This window comes from Solanum verrucosum, unplaced genomic scaffold, assembly GCF_900185275.1.
Source record: "Solanum verrucosum unplaced genomic scaffold, falcon-dt-bn FXZP01000210.1, whole genome shotgun sequence".
Lineage (NCBI taxonomy): Eukaryota > Viridiplantae > Streptophyta > Magnoliopsida > Solanales > Solanaceae > Solanum > Solanum verrucosum.
Window position 1 is genome coordinate 560,239 of NW_026020045.1, and position 27,058 is coordinate 587,296.

The 27,058-nt window shown below is 35.5% G+C and overlaps 2 protein-coding genes across 2 annotated transcripts; both read left to right on the plus strand.

Moving 5' to 3' along the window:
- The first annotated feature begins 718 nt into the window (after positions 1–718).
- Positions 719–8,740, plus strand: LOC125821737 (glycine--tRNA ligase, mitochondrial 1-like). Its single transcript, XM_049501120.1, has 9 exons — positions 719–1,249; positions 2,095–2,477; positions 2,767–2,884; positions 3,092–3,286; positions 3,378–3,602; positions 5,641–5,700; positions 6,194–6,274; positions 7,361–7,766; positions 8,508–8,740. The coding sequence occupies exons 1-9, from the start codon at positions 734–736 to the stop codon at positions 8,738–8,740; spliced, it is 2,217 nt and encodes a 738-aa protein (XP_049357077.1). The 5' UTR covers positions 719–733.
- Positions 8,741–10,348: 1,608 nt separating this feature from the next.
- LOC125821749 (cytochrome b-c1 complex subunit Rieske, mitochondrial) lies at positions 10,349–13,793 on the plus strand. Its single transcript, XM_049501130.1, has 2 exons — positions 10,349–10,631; positions 13,005–13,793. Exons 1-2 carry the CDS (start codon positions 10,478–10,480, stop codon positions 13,646–13,648), a joined length of 798 nt encoding a protein of 265 aa, XP_049357087.1. The 5' UTR covers positions 10,349–10,477; the 3' UTR covers positions 13,649–13,793.
- Positions 13,794–27,058: the final 13,265 nt, after the last annotated feature.

Consider the following 27,058-nt stretch of genomic DNA (forward strand, 5'->3'; position numbering starts at 1 on the left):
AGGTGTGATATGTATGCAGTAAATAAATTGTAGATCAAAGACTTATGTAAATCCTATTATAGATGTTATAATCATATAAATGTATACCTGACTTGAAAAGAAAATTGATTAACTTTTAAGAAAAAAGATAATCCCAAATTAAGTAGGTCTCAATTGGTTAGAGACTCGTACTGATAAAGTATAGTATAACAAGGGGGAAAATACAATTATACTAAAGAAGAAAGGAAGACAAATGGTAATGGAAAGTTTAGAGTAGAGAGTTTTATTTATCTTCATCAAGTGTGTTTCACAAGGGTGAAGAATACCCTTTTATAGGATTTACACGCCATACTTTTACCACCGTTGACAAATACGTTAGTACATTATTTAATTAATACAATAAATAGATACATTACAGAAAGAAAGACAAATGATAATGAAAAATATAGAGTAGAGAGTATTATTTATTCTCTTCAAGTGTGTTTCGCAAGAGTGAAGAATACCCTTTTATAGGATTTACAAGCCATCTTTTTACAACATTTGACAAATACGTTAGTACATTATTTAGTTAATACAATAAATAAATACATTAAGTTAGGAATAGATTAAAAGAAACATCAACAGTTATATGGATTTGTAACATAAAAAGATATTTTTATTTCTATATATTTTTTTGTAACTTATGAAATTTAATTAATGTTGTATTACACCAGACAAAAAAAAAACCCTAAAAGAGCAGGGAGTGTAGTGCCGCATGCGCTTCGTTCGTGCTCTCAATACGTGCGCATTTTCCCTTCGCCGCCGCGTAATCTCCACGCATTTCCTCCACTGTTCACTACTTAAACCCTACATCGGAGCTCATCATTTTTCCGTTTCCGGTACAATGGCCGCCGTCGCCGACGAAGACTCACTTCGCAGAGCACTTGCCCAGAAACAATCGAGTATCGACGTCCAGGGAGGCGCTGTTCGCCAATTGAAGTCGTCAGGTGCTGCCAAGCTGGATATCGAAGCTGCCGTTCAATCTCTGAATGCTTTGAAGCTTGAGAAAGCATCAATCGAGAGTCAGCTTCAAGCTGCTCTTGCTGGTGCTGCCGGTGGCGGTTCGTCGTCTGCAAGCAGAGATGCGTTTCGTCAGGCTGTTGTTAATACTCTCGAGCGACGGTTGTTTTATATTCCGTCTTTCAAAATATATCGAGGTGTTGCTGGCCTCTATGATTACGGCCCCCCTGGCTGTTCTGTCAAGTCAAATGTACTCGCTTTCTGGCGTCAGGTTAGCTTCCATTTTCATTAAGCTCCCTGCTAGTGCTTCACTATGTTTTTAAATCAATTAGTTTTGGCAGGTGAGTGAATCACCTGTATTGATAACCGTGGTGTCCGGCTACATTAATTCCATGAGAAACCTGCTACCTCACACTTGCAACACTTACCAAGTGACTCTGTTCACCAAGGCTAGGAGAAATTTGAAGAAATCACCTAGTGTTTTTTTTGTCTTGTGAATCATTTGTATCCCTTCTGCTCTACGCAGGCCTAAATAGGAAGATAAAGGATGTTTAGGACTTCTATTTAAATTTTTGAAAATGTTCTTACAATACATTGACCTCCAATTAGAATGCTTATATTCAACGCAGTAAGAACTGAAGGATTTGCAGTTCGATTGTCGTGAACAATTTGATTAGTTATTTCCTTATTTATTTCTTGTGTATGCCTGACCAATAATTAGAAATGAGCTCAGACAATATGGGTAACCATAATTTATTAAGGGTCTTAGGGGTGCCTAACACCTTCCCACCAAACAATCATCCTTATTTAGAATCGGTAGGTTCAAGGCCAGTTGAATCAAATATATTCAATGGGGTTCGTTTTATAAAGCTTAATCAAGGATCTCATAATAATTGGATCAGTTGATCTAACACAATATAAAAGGAAGAAATGTTTTTGGGAAATTTAGTGAAGCAAATTGAAAGGGGTAAGAGATACATACATGGCCAAAACACGGTAAACAGTTGCATCTACCTTAAACTGGCTAAACGACTTCCAGCTCAAGTTTGGAGCAGTTAGGCTTTGTATTCACATTCTTATGTTTTTTTTTACTTTGGTTTTCTTGTCATTTTCCAGCATTTTGTTTTGGAGGAGAACATGTTGGAAGTTGACTGTCCATGTGTGACCCCTGAGGTTGTCCTAAAGGCATCAGGTCACGTTGAGAAGTTCACTGATCTTATGGTCAAGGACGAGAAGACTGGAACATGTTACCGTGCTGATCATTTGCTCAAGGATTTTTGTAAAGAAAAGCTTGAGAAGGACTTCAGCCTGTCTGCGGAAAAGGCCGCAGAATTGAAGCACATTCTTGCTGTCTTGGATGATCTCTCTGCTGAGCAGCTTGGTGCCAAGATAAAGGAATATGGTATAACTGCACCTGATACAAAGAATCCACTTTCTGATCCTTATCCATTCAATTTAATGTTTCAGACATCCATTGGTCCATCTGGTGTGAGCCCAGGGTGAGAATCATGTTTCTGATTCCATCAGTTTAGTGAACTTATTAAAAAAGTCTATTGCCTTAGTGAAACATCTGGTATGGTAGAGTTAATGTTTCAATATTTTTCATTCCAGTTCACCTTTTATGCCAGATTAAACTTCCCCTTTTTTTCCTACTCAACAAAGTTCCATTTGAACTTAAGAGTGTCATATCGTAGGAGGTCTCTGAGAACTCCCTATGCTGGTTATTATATTCTTATTGCTCTTATGAAGCTTGTCTCACTTAAGTGCTACTGTTTTCTTTCGCTGCAGGTATATGCGTCCTGAAACAGCACAAGGCATATTTGTAAATTTTAGAGATTTATACTATTATAATGGAAACAAGCTTCCTTTTGCTGCTGCTCAAATTGGTCAGGCTTTTAGAAATGAGGTCATATGCCTTTCTTTTCAATTGAGAATTACAATATCTTTCTGCACTTCCTTTGTGCCTATTGTTCTGGATTTGGTTATGCTATGTGTGTTGGTAATCTTTAGAACCAAATTGAGCTAGTTAAGACTCTTTTCGACATCAGATATGCACATCATGTTGCAAAAGAAAGTAAGCAGTAATTAACTGTTGTAGAATTTGTCTGTACAGATATCTCCCCGACAAGGTCTTCTTAGAGTCCGTGAGTTCACTCTGGCAGAAATCGAACATTTTGTTGATCCCCAGGACAAATCTCATTCAAAATTTTCAGATGTTGCAAAATTGGAGTTTCTAATGTTTCCTAGAGATGACCAAGTGTCTGGACAGTGTGCAAAGAATCTACAGCTTGGTGAAGCTGTTTCTCGAGTGAGTTTCCTTTGTGTCTTCACACTCTTTCCTCTTTCTTGCCCTTGTATATGCAAGCCATAACATCACTATCTGAATCCATTTTGGGCAGGGAATTGTCAATAATGAAACACTTGGATACTTTATCGGGAGAGTCTATCTTTTCCTAACACGACTTGGAATTGACAAAGACCGTCTGCGTTTCCGTCAGCATCTTGCAAATGAGATGGCTCACTATGCTGCAGATTGTTGGGATGCCGAAATTGAGAGTTCTTACGGTTGGATTGAATGTGTTGGTATTGCTGATAGATCTGCATATGATTTACGTGCCCATTCGGTAAAAGTTCAACCCGTGCTTTATCTTATTTTGAATTATTTTTGGATAGTTGTGGTTGTGACCTGTGAATGTTTTGTGCATCGAAGAACTTTTGTTTGGGAAACACCCTCAAACCATGTCTGAGTTTCAGTATTAGCATTTTGCAAGGGATTTAAAAAAACTTCTAAAATAATGTTCTTGGAGAATATTTTCCAAGATTCTAAATAAGGTGCCTCAAATTAAATCGCCCTAGGTCCTTTTGTAAAGAGTTTACTTGGCAGAACTCATCTTAAGGGAAATAAGCAGCGCTTTGTGCTTCTTAAACTTAACATGATGAACATCTAATGACATTATCCAGCTTTGGGATGAGGATGTGCGAGCAAGGAACTATTGGTAATGCTTTTGCATTGTCTCAAGTGGTCATTTTTGAATCCAACAGGTGCCTTGAAAACTTGACTGAATGTCTTCATAAGCTAAACATAGAAACGCCTTTGAGAAATCAGTTCTTGTCATTGATGGGGTGGTGTAGATGGGTTTGAATAACTTGTGCAGTTTAGAGTCCTTCTAACCCATTTTTTCTGCAGATTCTCAGCTCTCTGTATTTTATTCATTTTCATCTTTGTATTATGTACTCTACCAACTTTTTCATTCCTTAGGGTGTGCTTGGTATGAAGGAAAATGTTTTCCTAGAAAACAAGTAGATTTTTGACTTATTTTCTCATGTTTGGTTGGTGAGTAGAAAATATTTTCCGGAAAAGATTTTTTGTTTGATTTATGAATGAAAAATGTGAGAAATATCTTTTATTTTTATTAGAGTAGAAAATAATTTTTGAAATTGAAAATATTTTTTAAAAACAAACTTTAAATTTTTTTTGGGGTGGGGAGTTAGGGGTGGGGGGGGGGGTGGTAGAGGGGTTGAGGGTAGGGGTGAAAAATGAAATTTTGAAGTTGAAAATAGTTTTTGAAAATAGTTTTTAAAAACAAACTTAAAAGTTTTTTTGTGGGTTGGGAAGGGGGGGTCGAGGGTAGGGGTGAAAAAATGAAATTTTGAAGTTGAAAATATTTTTAAAAAATAAACTTAAATTTTTTTTTGGGGGGTGGGTGGGGAGGGAGGGTGGGTCGAGGGTAGAGGTGAAAAAAATGAAATTTTGAAGTTGAAAATATTTTTTAAAAACAAACTCAAATTTTTTTTTTTGGGGGGGGGGGGGTGGTTTAGGGGTAGGGGTGAAAAAATAAAAATTGGAAATTGGAAATATTTTTTAAAAACATACTTTAATTTATTTTTTTTGGGGTGGGGGGGCTTGTAGTGGGCTGGCCGGGGGGTGGGGTGGGGGTGAAAAAATAAAATTGGAAATATTTTTTAAAAACAAACTTTAATTTCTTTTTTGTGGGGGGGTGCTGGTAGTCGGGCTGGCCGGGGGGGGGGGGGGGGTCGAGGGTAGGGGTGAATAAAATGAAAATATTTTTTAAAAACAAACAATAAATTTTCTTTTCTTTTTTTTTGTGGGGGAGTAGGGGCTGGCGGGAGGGGGGGTCGGGGTGAGGGTGGGGTAAAAAAATTGAAGTTAAAAAATGTTTTTTAAAATAAGCTTTAAATTTATTTTTTCAACAAAAAAAATTGATTTGTTTAACAAAAAAATTGTAATTTGAAGTTGGAGGAAAGTTTTGGAAAATGTTTTTCTTACTTTTTGAAGGGAAGTCATTTTCCTTGAATTTGAGGAAAATGAGTTGATTTGGAAAACATTTTCCAAAACATTTAACCCAACCAAACATGAGAAAATTGGCTTCCTACCAAACACACCCTTAATGTGTCTTCAAATTTGCATCACTCTTTACTGACAAAACTGATGTATACCATATGTATTATCCATTTTGAATAAAAAGCATTAGTGATGACATTTATGACTTGAACCTTTTCAGAAATCCATTACAATGTCACTCATCAAAATGAATTCTGAATGTCAGCATATATTTTAACTTCTTAAAGTATTTTTCTCCTTGGTGATCTGGATATTATCTTGCATGTGCTGATAACATGTTGATCATTTTTGGGTGACAGGAAAAAAGTTCTGTTGCTCTTGTGGCTCAAGAGAAATTCTCAGAACCAAGAGAAGTAGAGGTAGCTGTTTATTTGAGCTAATTTTCTTTCATGAATACAATAGGGGGTCGTTTGGTAGAGTGTACAAAAATAATACCCAATAGAGTGTATTAGTAATGCATGTATTAGTTATACTTGTATTAGTTATGCATAGATTATTTCTTATGCATTGTGTAAAAATATTTATTTACAAAAGTATCCTTCACAATTATGGTGGAAAAGATGTAAAAGTACTTTTGTAATTGAGTCTTTAACCATATTAATGCATGCATTAAATAATTTGCATTACTAATACCATGGATTTCTAGGTATTAGTAATACACTCCTCAATACACAATAGAGTGTATAACTAATGCAAGCATTAGTTATACATACCATGAAAAAATGCACCAAACAAGGGATTACTAATACATATAATTAATGCATGCATTATTTTTGCTAATACACTCTACCAAACGACCCCTAGGTGTTCATTTTGGTGACCGTCTGATTATAATTGTTTGTGTAACATCAGAAATTGGTCATAACACCAATCAAGAAGGAGCTTGGACTTGCGTTCAAGGGGAACCAAAAAATGGTGACTGAAGCCTTGGAGGTGCGCATTCATTCCCTCAAACTATTTTTAATTGAATTCAAACATCTGCCACGTTTACCTCATTGAAGCATTTCATGATTGCATTGCTTTGTTGAAATGAAACTGGCAAACGATGCTGATTGCAGCGGTGTATTCTTTTTATACTTTCTGCTAGTCTCCTAATTATAGTGTTTTTAATTGGAAATTCAACATTCAATTGATTTCTGTTCAATCTTTCACCCTGATGATCCTTTTGATGAGTGTTTGGGGAAAAGAAGGAAGAGTTCCAAAGCTTTGTCTTGATGTCTTCTTTTATAGGAAGTATTGCAAGCAAGATTACCAGTTGGCTTCTCAATCAACCTGGCCGTTTTAGCTACTAACACATATATCCATAGAAAAGGAAAAGGTTCTTCGAATTTTGATGAATGATTTCACTGCAAGCTTAAGAGCCAAAATTGTTTGTGAATCCTTGACCCAAGAACCCCTCTTAATCAGCAATTGGGGTAAAAAAAATAGCCTCCAGATGAACTGTCTGTTATTGTGGTACTATCTAGCTGCTGAGGCTAGTTTGCTTTTAAAATTTTGCATTTTAGGCTTATGGATGGTTGAAGAATGACAGCTGATTTGACAAGACACTGCTATGTTTTGGATATAGATAAAATTATAACAAGGGCATTATAATGGTAGTGTACACTGTACAGTTGTCAACCCAAATTCAACCTTGAGAAGTCCTCAATCTCTAACTAAACTAGAGTATCAACTTATTGTCCATTCTTGAATAAATTTTCTTGAATGCTTACTCTGTTTCATTAAGAATACTTGTAATAAGTTTTATGAGCTAGAAAAAGACAGTAAATAAGAAATAAAAGACTCCACAACAATTATGCCTTAGTTCCAAGCGAGTTGGGGTCAGTCGGTCAGCTCTATGAATTCTCACCGACTCCATTTCAGCTCAACTCATGATATTGTATTTTAAGGTAATTTTGGCTCAATTTTCAGGCTGCTAATAAAAGACAAACTATCGATCTTTTTTCCTTAAGTATTTGAAGAGCTATATTTGGAAAGAAAGTAATGCTAAGTTGTTTTGCTTGCCTTTGTTTACACCAGGCAATGGAAGAAAAGGTGGCTATGGAGATGAAGGCTGATCTGGAATCCAAGGGGGAGGTGGAGTTTCATGTATGTACCATCGGGAAGAATGTCACCATTAAGAAAAACATGGTCTCTATTTCCAAGGAAATAAAGAAAGAGCACCAGAGAGTGTTTACACCTTCTGTGATTGAGCCCTCGTTTGGAATCGGGCGGATAATATATTGTCTTTATGAGCATTCATTCTACACAAGGCCAAGTAAAGCTGGGGATGAGCAGCTAAATGTCTTCAGCTTCCCACCCCTTGTGGCTCCCATCAAATGCACTGTTTTTCCACTGGTTCAGAATCAAAAATATGAAGAAGTAGCCAAGTTAATCTCAAAGTCTTTGACTGCTGCTGGAATCTCACATAAGATTGATTTAACAGGTGTGTGCTACTGAGAGTATTTAAACTGATTCCTTTCTGTGATGAGAAAATGGATTCTTGAGAAGAGGAGCGAGACCATTGTTAGTTTCAGTCCCTATGTGCTATGATACTCTGCCCTTCATTGTGCCCTGACGTACTTGTTCCTTACCCATATAAGAGACGTGGATACTGTCAGAATACCTAAAATATGAACGCTACTTGCATTGAGTACATACTCGGTTGTCAAACTCTTTAGTCTGGTACCATACCTTAATCCCCCCCCCCCCCTCCCCCTACCTTTATTGACTAGATAATTGGATCATTCTTGGTAGCTTGTCCAGATTGTTTTGTGCATCATTTGTTTCTATGTATACACACTGGTGTAGTTCTTACTTCTTTCTGCTGGAACATTTTGCTTTCTCTTATGTTTTCTAGACATATGTTCAATTTACTATGCTGCTGTTATTGTGACTAGTGTCCTATCCGTATAGAGGTGACAAAATAAAGACATTTCTCAGTATGAGTGGAAGCATATAAGCATTATCTGCTCTGATCTGGTGCTATATCGTTATACTGATTAGTTAGATGCTCCTTGTTTCATTTGAAATTGACAGTGGGTGGCATTTACAGTATGAAAAGGTCCAATGGTAGTTCGACTGATCGTAGCCCTAGGGCGGCACCTAACCCCGTCCTCTGAAATGAAATGTTTTTATTCTGTTGTGGCATTTTTATCCATACTAATTGTTGTCACTTACATTACAGGTACTTCCATAGGGAAAAGATATGCAAGAACAGATGAACTTGGTGTTCCCTTTGCCATCACTGTTGATTCAACGTCATCAGTGACGGTACGAGAGAGGGATAGCAAAGATCAGGTCCGGATAGATGTGGAGAAGGTAGCGTCAGTTGTGAGGGAAGTGACTGATGGATTGAGCTCTTGGGCAGATGTTTTGAAGATGTATCCTCTACATTCTTCAGAGACTGCAGAGGAGTGAAATCACTTTCAGAAACTCTTATCCATTGTCCTGACTTCAGGAATTTTTGTAGACCTATTTAACCCAAGGCCATTTTGACTTTTTTTAATTTGAAGCCCGTAATTTTACTTACTTCTATTACCTATAATACTCAATGTACTATGAAATAATTTACAAGACTACACATGTATTTTATTCACTTCCATGTGTGTTTTTCATAAGGGTAAGAGCACCCTATTTATAGAATATGCAAGAATCACTAAAAAGTTGCAAAAGTGAAGTAGCCGCTTAAATTTTGACTATAATTTGTTTATTAGAAATAGCTTCTCTACCTTACAAATGGTAGGGGTAAGGTCTACCAAGTTTGTGTACATGCTATTCTTTATTTGTGCACTTAACTCTTCCAACAACTTATAACAATGATAAATTTAGTATAATCTCATATAAGGTATAAGTAAAGTAAAATGTACGCAAATTTTATTTTTATCTCGAGAAGATGAAAAATGTTGTTTTCAATATAATGATGAAAATGGTGAGGTAGTAGTAACAAATAATGACTTTAGCAAGATAACATGAGTTAGTGGTGACAAGCAGAAACAATAGCCAGAAAATAAGATAAATAGGCTACATAATAACCGGTAGTAATAAGATCTAAAGATAGATAAGAAAAAAGATACTAGTATTTTGAGAAGGCCAAAGTCTATTCATTTTTGAAAAAATTACAGAAATCCCACTTTTTAATTTATTTATTACCATTATCCCCTATAAGTTTTACAAATCTCCAAAATCCCTCATTTTCGCGCATCAGATTAGTGTATCATGTATAAAATGTACATCAGATTAGTGAATCATGTATAAAATGTAATGTATCTTACTTAACGATTAATGTATCTCGTGCATCAGATTAATGTATCAACGCTTATATTATTGAATCCGTTTGAGAGATTTCTGTAATTATAAACTTTTAAGGGATAGATTGTAATTTTGCCTTAAAAGTATGTGATTTCTGTAATTTGCCCATTTTTTTACCCCTCCTATCAAGTGACGAGTTTTTAGTGAGCTGAAGTTATGCCATATCCTTGCCTAACCACCTCACCCCAATACTTCTTAGACCCGCCTCTATCCTCTTCAAGCCCACAACGATCAACCTCTTGACTAGAATTTCTGCACATCTCATCTTTACAGTGGCGGAACTAAAATTTTTAATAAGGGGATTCAATATCTGAAGAACTAAACACACGAACTAATCGAAAGGGGTTCGACATCTATTATATATATATAAATAATTTTAACCATGTATAAATAGTAAAAATTTCTGCCGAAGGGGCTCAAATGAAAACCCCTTACAAAAGGCTGGCTCCGCCCCTACATCTTCATATATATATGAATCATCAAATTTAACATGGCTCGACTAAATCTACAGAATACCTATCACCTCCCGGTACTGGGTTAATTTTTATAATTTACAAAGTAGTGATAAATGGATCTAGATACAAGGAAATATGACCAATTCAATTTAAATTATAAGATGACTAACTGCCAATTTTTTTCATAAACAAATATATTTATTTAAAATTAAAATCAAAGTGAGCCACAAACACCTCTAACTTGGTCTATTTTTTTTAATTTTTTTCTCGAAAAATAAAATAAAATAACAGATAAAAAGGAAAATTAGAAAGTCCTATTCCTCTCTGCGTTCCTTTCATTTTTCTCCATCATCGAGAAGAGAGAAAAGAAAAAAAACCCTAAAACGAGAAGATGCTTCGAGTAGCAGGTAGAAGGCTTTCTTCTTCAGCCGCTAGATCTTCATCTAGCTTCTTTACAAGAAGCTCTTTCACCGTTACCGATGATTCGTCTCCGGCCAGATCTCCTTCTCCGTCACTCAACTCTTCGTTTCTCGATCAAATCAGAGGTCAGCTCCCTTATTTCATTGTTAGCTTTTTTGATTTATTTTTTGGTTAAAGTTAGGCCTTTTTTTTGGGTTTCTGTGTTTATTTGGCAGGAGATGGGAATTGTAGATCTAAGTTTCTATGCGTATGCGCTCCTAAGGATGCTTAATTTAGAGATGTTGAGTTAGACAGGATTGAGAATCGAAAGGCTGTTGTGATGTTGTGGTCGTTAGGTTTTGTTATTTATTTTTTTGGTTGAAGTTCGTTTTATTTTTGGTTTGTATATTTATTTGGTAGGAGATGGGAGTTGTAGATCTATGTTTCAATTTGTTTTGCACTTCTAAGAATGTTTATTATCGAGAAGTTGAGTTAGATGTGATTGGGAATCGAAAAGCTGTTGTGGTGTCGTGATTATAAGGTTGTTTTGTTGTTAAAAGTTTAGTTTTTTTTTTGGTTATGTGTTCATTTGGTAATGAATCATAGGAGATGGGAATGGTAGATCTAAGTTCCAGTGCGTTTTGCGCTCTAAGGATGTTTAATATTGAGAACTTAAGTTAGACGGTATTCTGAATTAAAAAGCTGTTTTGATGTTGTGATCATTAGGTTGTCTTTAGTTTTTTTTGGGTAATGTATTTATTTGATACTGAATTATTGGAGATGGTAATTGTAGGTCTAAGTTTCAATGCATGTGCGCCCCTAAGGATTGTTTCGATCTCGAGAATTTAAGCTAGATGGGATTGGGAATCGAAAAGCTGTTGTGATGTTGTGATTATTAGGTTGTTTAGTTATTTAAAGTTTGTGTTTTTGGCTTCTGTGAATAGTTGGTACTTAATTATCGTAGATGGTAATTGTAGATCTAAGTTTCAATGCATTTGCGCTCCTAAGGATTGTTTTGATACTGAGAACTTAAGTTAGATGGGATTGGTGTATCTAACAACTCTTGTTATGTTGTGATTATTAGGTTGTTTTGTTGTTTAAAGTTTGATTTTTTGTGGTTATGTGCTTATTTGTTACAGAAATATCAGAGATGGGAATTGTAGATCTGAGTTTCAATGCATTTGCGTTCCTAAGGATTGCTTCGATATCGAGAACTTAAGTTGGATGGGATTGGGAATCAAAAAACTGTTATGATGTTGTGATTATAAAGTTGTTTAAAGTTTGATTTTTTTTGGTTATGTGCTTATTTTGTACAGAAATATCGGGGATGGGAATTGTAGATCTAAGTTTCAATGCATTGCGCTCCTAAGGGTGTTTAGATATCAAACTTAAGTTAGATGGGATTGGGAATTGTAAAGCTGTTGTGATGTTGTGATGATCAGTTTCTTAGTTGTTAAAAGTTTGGATTTTTTGGTTATTGTGTTTATTTGGGTAAGGAATGATCTGAGACGGGAATTGTAGATCTAAGTTTCAATGCATTTCCGCTCCTAAGGATGTTTGAAATCGAGAACTAAAGTAGAGAGGACTGCAATTTTAAAAAACTGTTGTGATTATTAGTTCTTTTGTTGTTGTTAGAAGTTCCTTCTTTTTGGGTTGCACATTCATTTGGTATGGAATGATCTGAGATGGGAATTGTAGATCTAAGTTTCAATGCATTTGTGCTCCTTAGGATGTTTGATATTGATGACTTACGTAGAGGGAGTTGGGACTGAAAGCTGTTGGTGATGTTATGATTATTAGTTTTCTTGTCCTTTTCTTTGTTTGTTTGGGTTATGTATTTTGGAATTATTGGAGACTGAAAATGTAGATCTAAGTTTTAATGCATGTTCACTCCCAAAGATGTTTGATATCGATTACTAATGTAGAGGGAATTTAGAATCGAAAAGCTGTTGTGATGTTTGTGGTCATTAGCTTTTTTGGGTTAAAAGTAATTTTTTTGTTTTGGTCAAGTATTATTTGGCAATGATTTATTGAAGATGGGGATTGTAGATCTTGAGTTTTTATGCATTTGCATTCACAAGGAGATGCATTTAAAAGATGCATAGGTTACAGAAGACAGAAGTAGATCTGCTAGCTTCATTACAAGGCAGCATAGTGTGGGAGCTAACCAAAAAAGAATCATGATAAAAGGCTAGGCTTAAGTGATGGAGCTCACAATATCTGAAAAGACGGAAAAATAATTTACGTAGGAGTTGGGACTGAACAAAACCACTTCCTCTAATACAAGTTAACACACTGTTCACCAAAGAATTAAATCAAAGTCAAATCAAGACCGAGCTGTTTCCTGATCCAAACAATGGAACATGAGAGCTGTTATGATGTTGCTTTCTTTGTTTTATTCAGATATATATTAATAATAATGTTTTGGAATTGTGGTTGCAACACTTTGAATAGTTAATACAAAATAAAGCTCTTCTGATATTTGCTAGCAAACTTCCAACAATTTTCAAATGTTTCAGGTTTCTCATCTAATTCGGTTTCTCCTGCACATCAGTTGGGTTTAGTCTCAGATCTTCCAGCCACAGTGGCTGCTATTAAGAACCCTAGTTCAAAAATTGTATATGATGACTCCAACCATGAGCGTTATCCACCTGGTGATCCTAGCAAACGTGCTTTTGCTTACTTTGTCTTGACAGGAGGCAGGTTCGTCTATGCCTCATTGCTTCGCCTCCTGATTCTCAAGTTTGTTCTGAGCATGTCTGCTAGTAAAGATGTCCTTGCACTTGCTTCTCTTGAGGTGGATCTTTCCAGCATTGAACCAGGGTCAACTGTTACTGTCAAGTGGCGTGGAAAGCCTGTTTTCATCAGACGCCGAACTGACGATGACATCAAATTGGCAAACAGTGTTGATCTCGGCACCCTTCGTGACCCGCAACAAGATGCTGAGAGGGTTAAAAATCCAGAATGGCTTGTGGTTGTTGGGGTATGTACTCATTTAGGGTGCATTCCTTTACCAAATGCTGGTGATTTTGGTGGTTGGTTTTGCCCATGCCATGGCTCCCATTACGACATCTCTGGTAGGATTCGCAAAGGACCCGCACCGTATAATCTGGAGGTGCCTACCTACAGTTTCTTGGAAGAGAACAAGTTACTTATTGGTTGAGAAATTATGTCTTAATTTCCAAACCAACTTGTAGCTGCTGGACCAAAATTGGATCTTGCGTTTAGCTTTCTTGAGTTATACATGGATTGTATTTACTGACCAGTACTGTTAGCACCGTTTTTTGAGTGAATAATTCTGCTGGATGCTGTTAAGAGTTTTTCTCATGCTTCATATTTGTTTTGAATAAACTTTCCAAAGATTTACTTATTTATTAGTCTAAATATGTGAACAAGACCATTAACCTTTCCTTTTGCACTGAAATCCATTTTTTTTCCACCCTTCTGTTCTTGACTGAGACTTTTGTGCTGTGAACAATCACACACAAACACACTCGCAGGGGTAGATGGATTGAGTTCATCGTCTCTTCGTCAAATTATGTATCTTGTGTACATATTTCCTAGAGTTGATAAAATATTATCTCATGACGTTTGTGTTCTAAAGGATGAAATGGTGCTATTGGTTGAATGGAGGGGAGTCTAAGGCTGGAGAAACTTTCTACTTATGAGTCGGGTATAGAATCAATGGGCGATACTTGGTTATAATTTCAAATCAGTTAAATGTGATACTACGATTTTCAAGGTTTAGTCAAGATCATAGATTCGAATTGTGAGAATAGTTTCTTGGTAAGAAAGCGTTTAGACCCTTGTGATCCCAATCAATCACGGAATTGTTTATTTGTCTCTAGAGGAGATCTTCAAACCAAACTTATGAACCATTGAAAAGGTATAACATTTTCTAGTAAAGATTCACCTTGACAAACTTTTGTACTGGGCATAGGTCTTTGATCCCACATGACGTTCTGGTAATACGGAAAGATACTTGATGGAGCGTAATTAGTTCACTGGTGACATGTTTTTATTGCAAATTGAGGGTTGGTAAGCAACTAGGAGCGTGTAAGGATAGAAAGTTGCATGGTATATTTACGAGCAAGGTTTTTTATAAGTTTTTGAATTATTATAATGAAAATTTTGGCTCCGCCACTATAGGCCATAACTATATATAGTTGTGTATTGCATATGTGAAATGTGACATTTTCCCAATTGATCAATTGTTGTTTAGGAGATGACTGATGAGTGGTAGGTTTATACTCATTTGAGGCTTATTTAGTTCAACAATTAGTGTCCTCAATGCCTAATTATGTCTTATTATAATGATATATTGATTTGCAAATTGCAGCTGTGAAGGCTAAAGGACAAGACAATGATGAATGTTTGAAAGAAAGACCAAAAACAAGGAAAGAAGTGTAAACTCCATATTGTTGATCGCCTAACAAGAAGGGTGGATCGCCTAGCAAGAAGAGTGGATCGCCCAATGTGACAGTGCTCAACACTTGAATTAATTGAGGCAGGTTGGCGAACTTAAAGAGGAAAGGTGACTCGCCGAACTCAAAGGGTGAACATGCTGACCATTGCTGAAGGTGACAAGACTTGGAGGAAAAGTGAAGGCTTAAAGGGTGAACAAATGTGGTACTCGACGATTAGCCGAATATGAAAGATAGACTCAAACGAGCTCGTCGACTAAGATTCAAACACATGAAGCTTAAAACAAGAGAAAGGTAAGCTAAGAAGCAAACGACGATCTGCCAAATTAGCTTGGTGAGCCCGACTAACGTTGCTGAAATGGTCGCCCAATGAATTTTGGGTCCAATTTTGGGAAACTATAAATAGCCCAAAGGAGAGAGAAAGTAGAGTCTTGAATCTTTTCTAGAGACTAGTCTTAACACTTTTTCTCTAGAGTTTTAGTGTGAGAAATATTTTACCTTATGAATAACATTTTTAGTTTTGAGATTTTTTCAACTTTGCTCTTGAAATTGACAATTTGAAGTTGAAATCAAAGTGGGCGTTGCATATAATTGCTTAATTTCATATCATCCATGACTGCCTTCATGATAAGTATAATTTCTTTATGCTTTGTGATAGGTGGCTAAACCCCAAAGTCTAGGGGTGCATTTATGGGGCTGGATGTTGATATAATGTAGTGAATATTGTGTTATGCTTAGTTTTTTTTGTTGTTGATCCATGGATTTAGGCTAATTAACATGTGGGTTAATTTATAGTTTAAGGTTGCAAACTTAATCCTACTTCTGATCTCCGATTGATGCTTGAAAGAGATTGATTAGAGTGAGTAATTAGTTATATACTTGCAATTTAGGTTTGATGTTTGTAGTTTGCCTGAAAAAGAGATTATGGGTCGGATATATTTGCCCTAATTCTACTCGAAAGAGAGAATAGTGTAAGGTAGTGGGTTGTTTAGTTTTGCAAATAGATGAGAGCGAAAAGAGATTCTATGAACTGATGCTATGAGATCAAAAGAAGATTAGTGTCATTGAAGATAACTTAGCCTATCCATGAATGTTTAGCACTATTGAGCAACACAATTACCTGTAACGCCCCCACAAATTCTAAGTAAAGATTCGAACCATCCTCCATATGCGTATAGGCTTAAACTCGATGATTTATAATTGTATGTATATGCGTTAAGATCAATACTTAAGTGTGGGAAAAGAGTTTTGTGGCCTAATACTAAGAAAATGAAAGGTCGTGAAACCTTCTTTCCAACGTCTTCGACCATTCATTAATCTAAGTTATATGTTAGAAGTTATGCCCATTTTACTAAGCTTACATATTCTGCGACCGCGCTGAAAAGGCACTGCTATTGCTAGGAGTGCGTGAAGTGTCGCCCAATCAAGGCTTCAACTGCGCAGCCGCACACGCTCCCAAATATTCTTTTAGTTTTCTCTTCTTTTCACATTCTACGAGGAGTGTTTTCGTCCTTTCCTCACACCAAAAACCCAATCCACATCCAATAACCTCTCCTAAAAACCTTATTCTTTCAGATTTGATAAGTTACAATAATTTTTCTCCTTTTTTTCCCTTCCCAATGCTTAAAAGAACAACATCTACAAGAATTTTAAAGATTTCAATCCAAATTCTTCATCAAACTTCAAAGTTAAGGTATGTAAGACTTTGATGAGAGTATTCCTTTGCTCTCATGCCTAAAGTATTTTTATTCTCAAGAATTTCATAAGATTGTTAGAAGCAAAGCTAGGCTTTTTATGATATTATGGTCTTTCTTCATAAACTCTGGTTTTTATTGTTTCACTTTAATTTTGAAACCTTATGGTACCGATTTAGCATGATTTTATGGTCATTCAAACCCTTGTGAATTTTAAGCATGAAAACAAACATGATATGAATTACAACCTAAATACATGTTATTTTAAGATATGACTTTTGAGCTTAGACTAATATATGATTCAACATGATACATGGTTTTCATACCTATGAGCATTATATGAATATATGTTATTTTGGGAGGACTATTTAGTATCGAGAGGATGCGAGTTTAGAAAACTCAAGTCCCATAACTATGCGCCAACGTAGGATTATGTTTCACCACTTTGTCGGTTGATCTTTTGACCCCGAGAGGCTCATATTAGTGGATCCACATAGATATGATATGGTCTTATACTCGGGAAAGGTATAGGGTAACCCTCCCAACTGGGTTAGCTGTTGGACATCATGAGCTCACATAATGTATGACGGTTATGAGAAACTCTCAAATTATGCAAATTTTATGATATGTTTTTAGGTCTATATGGTTTATTTTAAGTATGCTATGTTATGTATATGATTATGCAAGACTACATAAAAAGAAATAAGTATATGTATTAGTACTTTTGAAAATTGATTTTTATAATATTTTATTATGGACTACAACTGTTTTCTCTTCAACACTTTTACTATACATATGATCTTCGAAATTTTATTTTACCGTCTTATTCATGATTCTTTAAATGATTATGCTAGTGTCCTCCCTTACTTACTCAGTACATTTCACCAACCGATGCATACATTTCGCTACGTTGCATCTTTCAATGATGTAGATTTCAGTACTCACACTCAGATTCGTTGCTAGTGAGGTTGCAACACTCCCAATTAGCTTTTGGTGAGCCCTTCTCATTTGGGGAATATGTTATTTTAGACTGTCAACTCTTTTCCTTATGTTGTCTTTGTTTGAGGTAGCTGAGGGCCATGTCCGACAGACTTATATTTTCATTCTAAAGTAATAGAGTCTTTATTCAGACATTAGTAATGTAGTCTCATGGAGTTTATTGAATTCTTTATTAAACATATGTTTCAGTTTTCGCAATAGTTTGTATGATATGCCTGATATTTTAAGTGAAGGGTTAGCCCGACATCATTCATGGTCCTATGTACCGTGTCTCGACTATGGTGTAGACTCGGATCTTGACAAACTTGGTATCAGAGCACTAGTTTCAATTGTCCTAGGATATCTAAAAAGCCGTATCTAGTAGAGTCCTATTTATGGGTGTGAAAACACTTATAAGGGGGAGGCTACATGATGTTTAGGAAATATTTCTCTCATTTATTCTCTAGATCGTGCAACAGAGCTATCCCTAAGAAACATATGCAGATTCTTGTGTTGCTCCAATTTCTCTAACTACTTCTCATCTTCGAGGTGATAGAAGTAGTAAATGTTGATTCTTACCGGTAAAGTGTTATCAAATAGAACTATAAGTATTTCAAAGACCGAAGAAAGGTATTGAGATGAGCCCATTAGTATGAGTTAGCCCATCAATCAAAATATTATGTTCTTATTTATGTGAATTGTGTTGTTGAGCCAAAATATGATATGCATCTAGAGCCTTCTATAACTCTTTGTTACACAAAACATTCATGTAAAGAGAAAGTATGTGTCTAGAGTTTTAGGTGGTATTGTCACTATAAGATAGTGCGATTTGGGTGTGATTTATTAGTGTAATGAACCAAAATGTGATGTGGGAATATAGAAGTGCAGTATCCAATATGGTGGGAATAATGAGTTAACAATGTGTAGTATATATATTTATGTATAGAAGTTATTTGTCCATTAAGTTAGAATTGAGGTGATATGTCTTTTAGTATAATTAAGGGATAATAAGTTAATGTAGGTCTTACGGTAGACGGTAGATAAGAAGTCATTGGTTAATGTGACTAAGATTATGATTGAACTAGGAAAGGAGTTTATGATTCAAGTCTTTAATGAAAGTATATCCTAGGTAAAGATTGATAGATCTAGGCTTTACTTTGTGATTTTGAAAAAGAACCACTTGATGCTTATAGAGCTATAAATATAATTTAGACATTTGTATGCATAAGTAGTGGCGATGTGTGAAAGAAGAATATGTTAAATGTATTTAAATAAGACAGGCTTTAAGATTAAGATCGACTACTATCCGTAAGAGATTTTGGTGGACTAGTACTGTTTCTCAATTTGTTATTTATCTATTAGCAGCTAAGCCAGGGCAGTAGGCGAAGTTTTATTGTTAGACACTAAGTTTGAAATGTGAATGATCATCCACAGTGGAAATAAATAATAGTTTAGGGATTAGTGAAGCTAGTTTTATAAAATTGATTTAGTATGCTTAAAGTACCATATGTAAAAATTTAAGTTTATGAATTTTCTATAAGAGTAATGATTCAAGTATTATATAGATGTGATTTATAGGTTATCCGATGAATGGTGACTAAGTCATTAGATATAAGATATCCTTAAGCATTAGGAAGATAAAAGTGAACCCAAGGTAATATGTGGTTACATGATATTCTAAGGTTATTAAATTGTTGTGTATTCCTGGTTAGTATGTTGGGTGTGGATGAGGCTAAGTATAATATGTCTTATGTGGTGTTATTAAGAGCTGACTAATCTTTTTTTAGAGATAGATGGTGTTGCGTTCTTAGTTAATCTTTATTCTCTATTTATTAAGAGATATATGAACTTAGAGGAGGTATGTTAGTAGAATAACAAGAAATATTAGAATCTGAGGTTCTAAGAAAATTGGTTATGTTTGCTGGTAAGGGTTTAAGTTATATGATGATGAGTGTAGAAGCTAGAAGAAGTTAAGAGTGGTATCTTTGTAAGGAATATCCTATAATGAAGCTAGTATCCTCTAAATATCGATTGTCTCGATAATTTAAGCGCAAGCACCCATGTGTATATTATTGTTGAGTTTAGAAGATATGAATAGGCCCAAAGACTTAGAATGTCGGTCTTGATCTAAGGGGGAGATGATAGGGAGAAGTACCAAATCAAGTCTTATGAATCAGTTTGTGATGCATTTGAGAAGGAGTTCTGATGAGATAACAAATCATTTCTACTCTAGAGTATTCTTCAGATTTCAACCATTATGACACGCCACTCATCTCTTTCATCTTAACATCTTGCCCATGGACCATACTCATGCACCACATACAGATTTCTGCCCATGCTCAGATTCTAGAATAGAAAGGAATAACTTCAGAGCAACGACCCTCACATTACACTATGAATCTATGACTTCTATATATATGATGTACAACTCTTTATACATGCTCCCATTATTTCTTAATATGCTTAATCCTACATACTCATGATACATTCTTGGTGACTAGTGAAATCATAATACGTTAAGTATGTTTTCAGCACATATTCGTGCCTATTATTTTGTTGTTCTAAATCATACTTATGTTCACCCATGGTAATGGAAGATGGTTTTAACATGTTCTATGCCTAGAATACCTCTTTATGTATTGTTTATGCTTCAACTACATGACGTACTTGTGCCTATTGCCCCTGTCTCTTCAAGATCCCCATTTATGAGTGTCAAAGTCATGATAAGTAAAAGCTATGATTTATCACTATCTCTCTTACTCTAGATCCTCATACTTTATTCCTTTAGTGAACTTCCCTATTTTGCGATAGTGGTATTGATAACAGTTGAACGATGATTTTAGATGAGAAGATAGTTTTTATCTTATTGGGAAGATCAGGATAAGTTTATTTATCTAAGGCTATAAAAGTGGAGGGAGATCAAAGATCTATTGTATGAAATAGTTAGATGAAAGTATCAGTGTCTCTCTTGGTAGTAATTCTTGAAAATTTCAGTTTATAAAGACTCTAGGAAAGCTAGAGACTATTAGATTGTAACACCCCTCAAAATGAAGTAGGATAAAGTAGAGCCTTACATGGGTCCTATGCATTAATAACTTGTTAAAATAATGAAGAATAGCCTTTTTAGTCAGTTTTAAAGAGTTTGGAAGTCAAACGTCAAGAGACGACCAAGACGTTCGGAAACTAGTCTTTTACGTGTTGGTGTGTTCTAGTATGTTGTTCATGTTTTTATGTGTTGTTTGGAGTCTAAAATCAGTGGAGGTGACCCTAGTGGCTTAATAAATGTTTTTAGGGTCAAAACATTCGGGTACGACTCCCTGGGACCACCCTAAGGGTCCTCGAGGAAGATCCCAACCCTTGGCCAAGCAAGCTGCCAAGGCAACTTGAAGTTGTTCTTGGAGGGAGTGGCTCCGCGTCGCGGACCTGCTCCACCAATGGCCAAAAAGTGGCTCCGCGTCGCGGAGACACCACAGAATCTACTGTCTCGAAATTTAATTTTTAGAAACTTGTGGGAACACCCCCACGTCGCGGACTTGTTTCCCGACAAAATCTGCAAAAATAAAACTCAAGTTTGACTTGTTTAAAAAGGTCCAACTAATTGAGGGGTAGTTTGGGTACTTTGGGTTATTATTATTTTAAGTGTTTTTAAGTATTTTAAAGGTATTAAACATTTAAGAGGTGTTTTTGAATTCATTCTTCCAAAATCAAAACCCCAAAGTTCTTTCTCTCTCTAAAGTTCTCTCAAGTTCAAGGAAGAAGAAGGTGAAGAGCTAGGGTTTCAATTGAGGGTTCCCTTCCACCAAATTTTGTTGAGATTTCATCAATTGAGGTATGGTGGCTCTTCATCTAGGACTCATCTTCATCCTAGAGTCAATTTCAAAGGATTTTACAATGTTTTCAAAAAGTGACTAAAAGCTTATTTTTGAATTCTATCAAGGGTTCTTGCATGAAAATGATTTGAAATGTTTGGGTATGGATTAATTGATGTTTGTTTGTGGTTTTTGAATGAAATACTCCATGAACCCTTGTCTTCTACAAAGCCCTAAAATTTGCTATGAAGTGGGTCTATTTCTATAAATTCAAATGTGATGGAATTGTGTGTAAAGTGAATTGTATTGATATCTCTTGTGTTGTTTAATGTTTATTTATGATTAATTGTTGATAATGGATGAATTAAGGGTGGTAAGCCTTATGGGTGAAGTATTGGTGATTTTGGCTTTGGCTTTGGATTATGGTAAGAAGGCTTGAACTCTCTTTATTGAATTGATTATTGTTGGTAGGTTGGATCCACCTTTGGTGGAGGTGTTATATCTTATTATTGTGTGGTATTATTATGAATTGTATCCATGAAGGCATTGGTGAAATTGTTGTATAATGTTGGAATATTGTATTATTGTGAATTGAGGCCATGAAGGGCATTATATGAGTGTTATTACATTGTTGTGTTATTATACACATATGAGGCTATATGTAAAGTCCTATATGAAGCTATATGTAAAGTTTGTGTGAAGCTATAATGTTAAGATGTTCTAATGGTATTAATGTGATATTGTATAAAGTGTTATTATGCTAATGTGAAAGCATGTTTCTCTTGAAATGGTGATATGTGGTGATGATGGACTATGATGAGTCTTTATAAGATGATGTTGTAGCTCATATGCTAGACTTGAGTATCTTGTCTTGTGTCATGAAAGCTAGATTATGTATATGAGTATATGAATGTTTGGTTGGGCAATGACTTAGTAATGGAGCTCTTCCTATAAATGCTAAAAGAGGAATTTTAGGCCAAGACTTGAATTGGTAAGACTTAAGCATAGTGCCTTTTCATGAGTCTAGCTTTCCTAAGTAAATGTATAACCTTGAAGGATGGGCCTTAGGGTGATGTTCCCTTCTTGAGTGAAATGATAGACTTAGAGATGGATGGAGCCGAAACGGCATGAGAATCCTTATCTAAGAAAGTCAAATGAGCTATCCTTATGAACCTAGATTGGCTATGACTAAGAAATGGGGTCTTTGTATATGAAGAGGTTGTATGGGCGGTCACTTCATTATTCACTTAAGTGTGGCTTAGGGTGACTTGAGATAGAGGCTTAAATGGTAATGAAGGACTTACTTTGCTATCTTGTTTAAGTATGGTACACTTGTGTTAATTGAGTTGTAAATGATGTGAATATGGTCTTAATTGTGAATGGTGACTTGAAATGTGGGTTTATGCTTGTGGTTGTAAAGGTTTGTTAAAGAAGGTCTTAAAAGCATACATTTCTTTGTAAATGTCCGTTGTGCATGTTTTCTTTCATGGTCATCATACTTAGTGGTTATTGTACTGATTCCATATTTCTCTAATGTTACAAGTGTAGGTGGTGGAAAGTGAGGGGATCTTTTGAGGAAGCTTGGGATATTGACTCTTCTCAAGAAGCTTGATATATCCTCATATATTTGAGGACATAGTTGTTACCTTTCTAGTATTTCCACTTAGATATTGTATAAGACTTATATTTTGTTGTAAAGGGGACGTATCCCTAAGATGTTCTATTCGTGTCTAAGATGGTACATGAGACTTAGAAATTCTACTTCGTTACATTTGAAAGATTTTATGAGTATTATGAATTTGTTTTAAAAAGTGTTTAAATTCCTTACTGTTTTTATTACCGAATGCGATGAATGATTTCTAAGAGGCTTGTGTTAGACCTCCGAGAGGTCGAGTACGCATGTTACGACTTGGTGGTGCTCTCGGGTCGTTACATAGATGGATTGGTTACCTTGAAGTCCATGAAGTGGTCATAGTGATAGGCTTGAATATTATGTTGATGACATATGGATGAATACATTATGCACTAGTAGCTTTATGATTTGAACTTGAGGTTAGTTGGATAGTGTGGGAAAAAGAAGTTGTATTCTTAGGATGGAATTTCCCATAGAAATATAGGATTAGTATGTTCATCTTATGTGTAACATCTTGTGAGTTTAGATTAGGCTTGAACATTGTGATAGCATGTGATTAGACTCAAACTTGAATAAAAGTATACACATGTATCCTTGTGATGGTTATTAGTTGCAGCTGATGAATGATATTATTCAAGAGAATAAGCGTAGTTGTGAAGTGTTGATAAGCTTAAACAACATTCGTGTCGCTTAACTCGTCGTAGAGTTATTCTTACCTCATGGGCATGCCAAGTAACTTCAGATAGTGTGTGTCCGATGTTCAATCTATATTGTTCATACTTTATGAATCTTTGTCGGGTGTCTCACATAAATTATGTCGTCGATTCCTTCCCTTGAATGTTACAAGAGTTCTCTTTTGAATTCTTACAGAGGCCAATAGAGGCTAAGTCCACCACCTAGTTTATGTTGTTCTGGCCTATGCTAGTTTTTACATTCTTAAATAGTGCTTCTAAATTCTTTATTGCTGATTGCTAGACCCCTATTGTTGGAAAAAATAGTTTATACTATTCTATATAGCTCAAATATCCAAAAGAAATCTTAGCTTACTGTCTTCCCATTTCTATTCTAGTTTTGATCTTCATTCGAGGATGAATAATTACAAGGGGGATATTGTAACACGCCACAAGTTCTAAGTAAAGATTCGAACCATCCTCTATATGTTTATAGGCTCAAACTCTATGATTTATAATTGTATGTATATGTGTTGAGATCAATTTTTAAGTGTGGGAAGTATATTAGATGTGAACTAAGGTTATAAAGGACTTCCAGTATATGACGATTTTTGTGGCCTAATACCAAGAAAATGAAAGGTTGTGAAGCCTTCTTTCCAACGTCTTCGACTATTCGTTAATCCAAGTTATGTCCATTTTACCAGGCACTACGTATTCTGTGAGATCTACCACGTGACCGCACGAAAAAGGCAGTGCTACTGCTAGGTTTGTGACAAGTGCCACGTGGTCAAGGCTTCAACTGCGTGGCCGTGCATGCTCTAAAAAATTCTTTTAGTTTTCTTTTTTCACATTCTACAAGGGGTATTTTCGTCCTTTCCTCATCCCAAAACCCCAACTCACATCCAAAAAGCTCTCCCAAAATTCTGATTCGCTCATATTTGATAAATTACGACAAATGTTTCTCCTTCTTTTTCCTTCCCAGCAATTCAAAAACAAGACCTACAAAAAATTTGGAGATTTCAATCCTGATTCTTCCTCAAACTTCAAAGTTAAGGTATGTGAGACTTCAATGAGAGTATTCCTTCGCTCTCATCCCTAAAGTCTTTTGATTCTCAAGAATTTCATTAGATTGTTAGAAGTAAAGCTAAGACTTTTTATGAAATTATGATCTTTCTTCATAAACTCTTGTTTTTATTGCTCAATTTGATTTTGAAACCTTATGGTACTGATTTAGCATGATTTTTATGGTTATTCAAACCCTTATGAATTTTAAGCATGAAAACAAGTATGATATGAATTAAACCTGAATACATGTTACTTTAAGATATGACTTTTAAGCGCAACCTCATATATAATTCAAGATGATACGTGGTTTTCATACCTATTACCATTATACGAATATATGTTATTTTGGGAGGACTATTTAGTACCAAGAGGATGAGAGTTTAAAATGTCAATTAGCTTTTGGTTAGACCTCCTCATTTGGGGACTTCGTTGTTTAGATTGTCAACTCTTTGTCTTATGTTGTCTTTGTTTTGAGGTAGCTAGGGGCCATGTCCCGACAAACTTTTATTTTAATTCTAAAGTAGTAGAGTCTTTATTCAGACATTAGTAATGTAGTCTCTTGGAGTTTATTGAATTCTTTATTAAGCATATGTTTCAGTTTCCGCAATAGTTTATATGATATGCTTGATATGTTAAGTCAAGGGTTAGCCCGAGATCATTCATGGTCCTAGATACCCTGTCTAGACTAGGGTGTAGACTCGGGTCACGACATTACCCTATGTGACATCGATTTCCAAACCCCTCACTCCTAGTTTACTTGTTACTTAATTTAATTTCTGAAATCTTAGTTTAATTGTGATTCTTGATACGAAAATAATTTTCATAAATTTGGTGGAATCATCCACCCATTGTTTTTACTGCTGCAAATGAATTGATTTACATTCCAAATTTCTTGATAGAATTCCCTACACTATATCACTGTCTGTGAGATTCGACCCCGACTCTTAGTTGGGTATTTATTATTGACGACAATCACTTACTCTTTAAACTTTTTTTGTGGGTAGTTTGAGTTAGCAATGGTATTTAGAATGCTTTGGCTTGGTCAACTTGATTGGAGAAGTTGGATATCTAAGGGTGTGTGCGATACGGGAAAAATGTTTTTCAATTTTTCATGCTTGGTTGGTCAAATATTTTTCTAAGAAAATAAGTTCATTAAAATGAGGAAAATGACTTCCCTAATGAAAGTAGGGAAAATAAATTCCACTTTGAATGTAATTTTTTTTAATTGAGCGAGATCACACCATTCTTGTTAATGAATTTTTAAAATAAACCTAAAGGATAGTCGATAAAGAAGAATCGAAGAAGTAATTAACAATTTTATAAAGGCAATTTTGTCACGACCCAGACCATCGTGATTGGCACCCATACTAACTCTCCGGTGGGAGAACCATTCATACTAATTAGCTAACCAATTAATCCAAATACTAAAGCATTTAAGGTTACAAAAGCAAGTTTAACTGCTAAGGAAAAGAAATATAGTTCCCATAAACTCCAAAAGTCTAACGAAACAATGCGGAAGTAACTCCTAGAATCTGAAGGTCAATGTACCAGAACTCTAACAAGATCCATAAGTCTAAACAAGAAGGGTTACAACCCCAACTAATGTACTAACAACTAACTAGAAAGTCTAAGTCTGGAAATATGGACCTAAACAGAAAGAGAACTCATGGCAGCCTGGAAAAACTGACTCATACTTGAATTCGAAGCGATCACTGATCTTCTAAGCGAGGTCTATTAATAGTTGCCTGAAGATTCCCTGTACTCAACAAAGAAAGAGCAAGTGCAGTATCTAAACACAACCACAGTGTACTGGTAGGATCACGCGGCTATCCCACTAAGTGCAACATACATAAGCCAATACAACATAATAATAACATGCATACACCAAACATGTACAATATCATCATCATTTACGAACAACGTACAATTTCACATTTCTCAAGATACGCAATTATGTCAACTCATTGGTTCTCTCATAAAACCCAAACCCAAACAATTAGCATATAAGAATGTGGTATCCGATCCAATATTTATGCCGAAACATGGCAACCGATCCCATGTTTATGCCAAAATGTGGAAACCGATCCAAGTTAGAGTGTCGGAACGCAACACCCAATCCATTCAATAAGCCACAATCACTATCACAAGTATATTTTAAAATCATACAAATAAGTCATAATTCATGGCATTCATCATTTATCTATCCTCATTTACAAGTAGTATGATCAATAGTGCAACATTCGCATACATACACGTATTATAATGAAGCAAGAACAAACATATATCACACAATCATGAA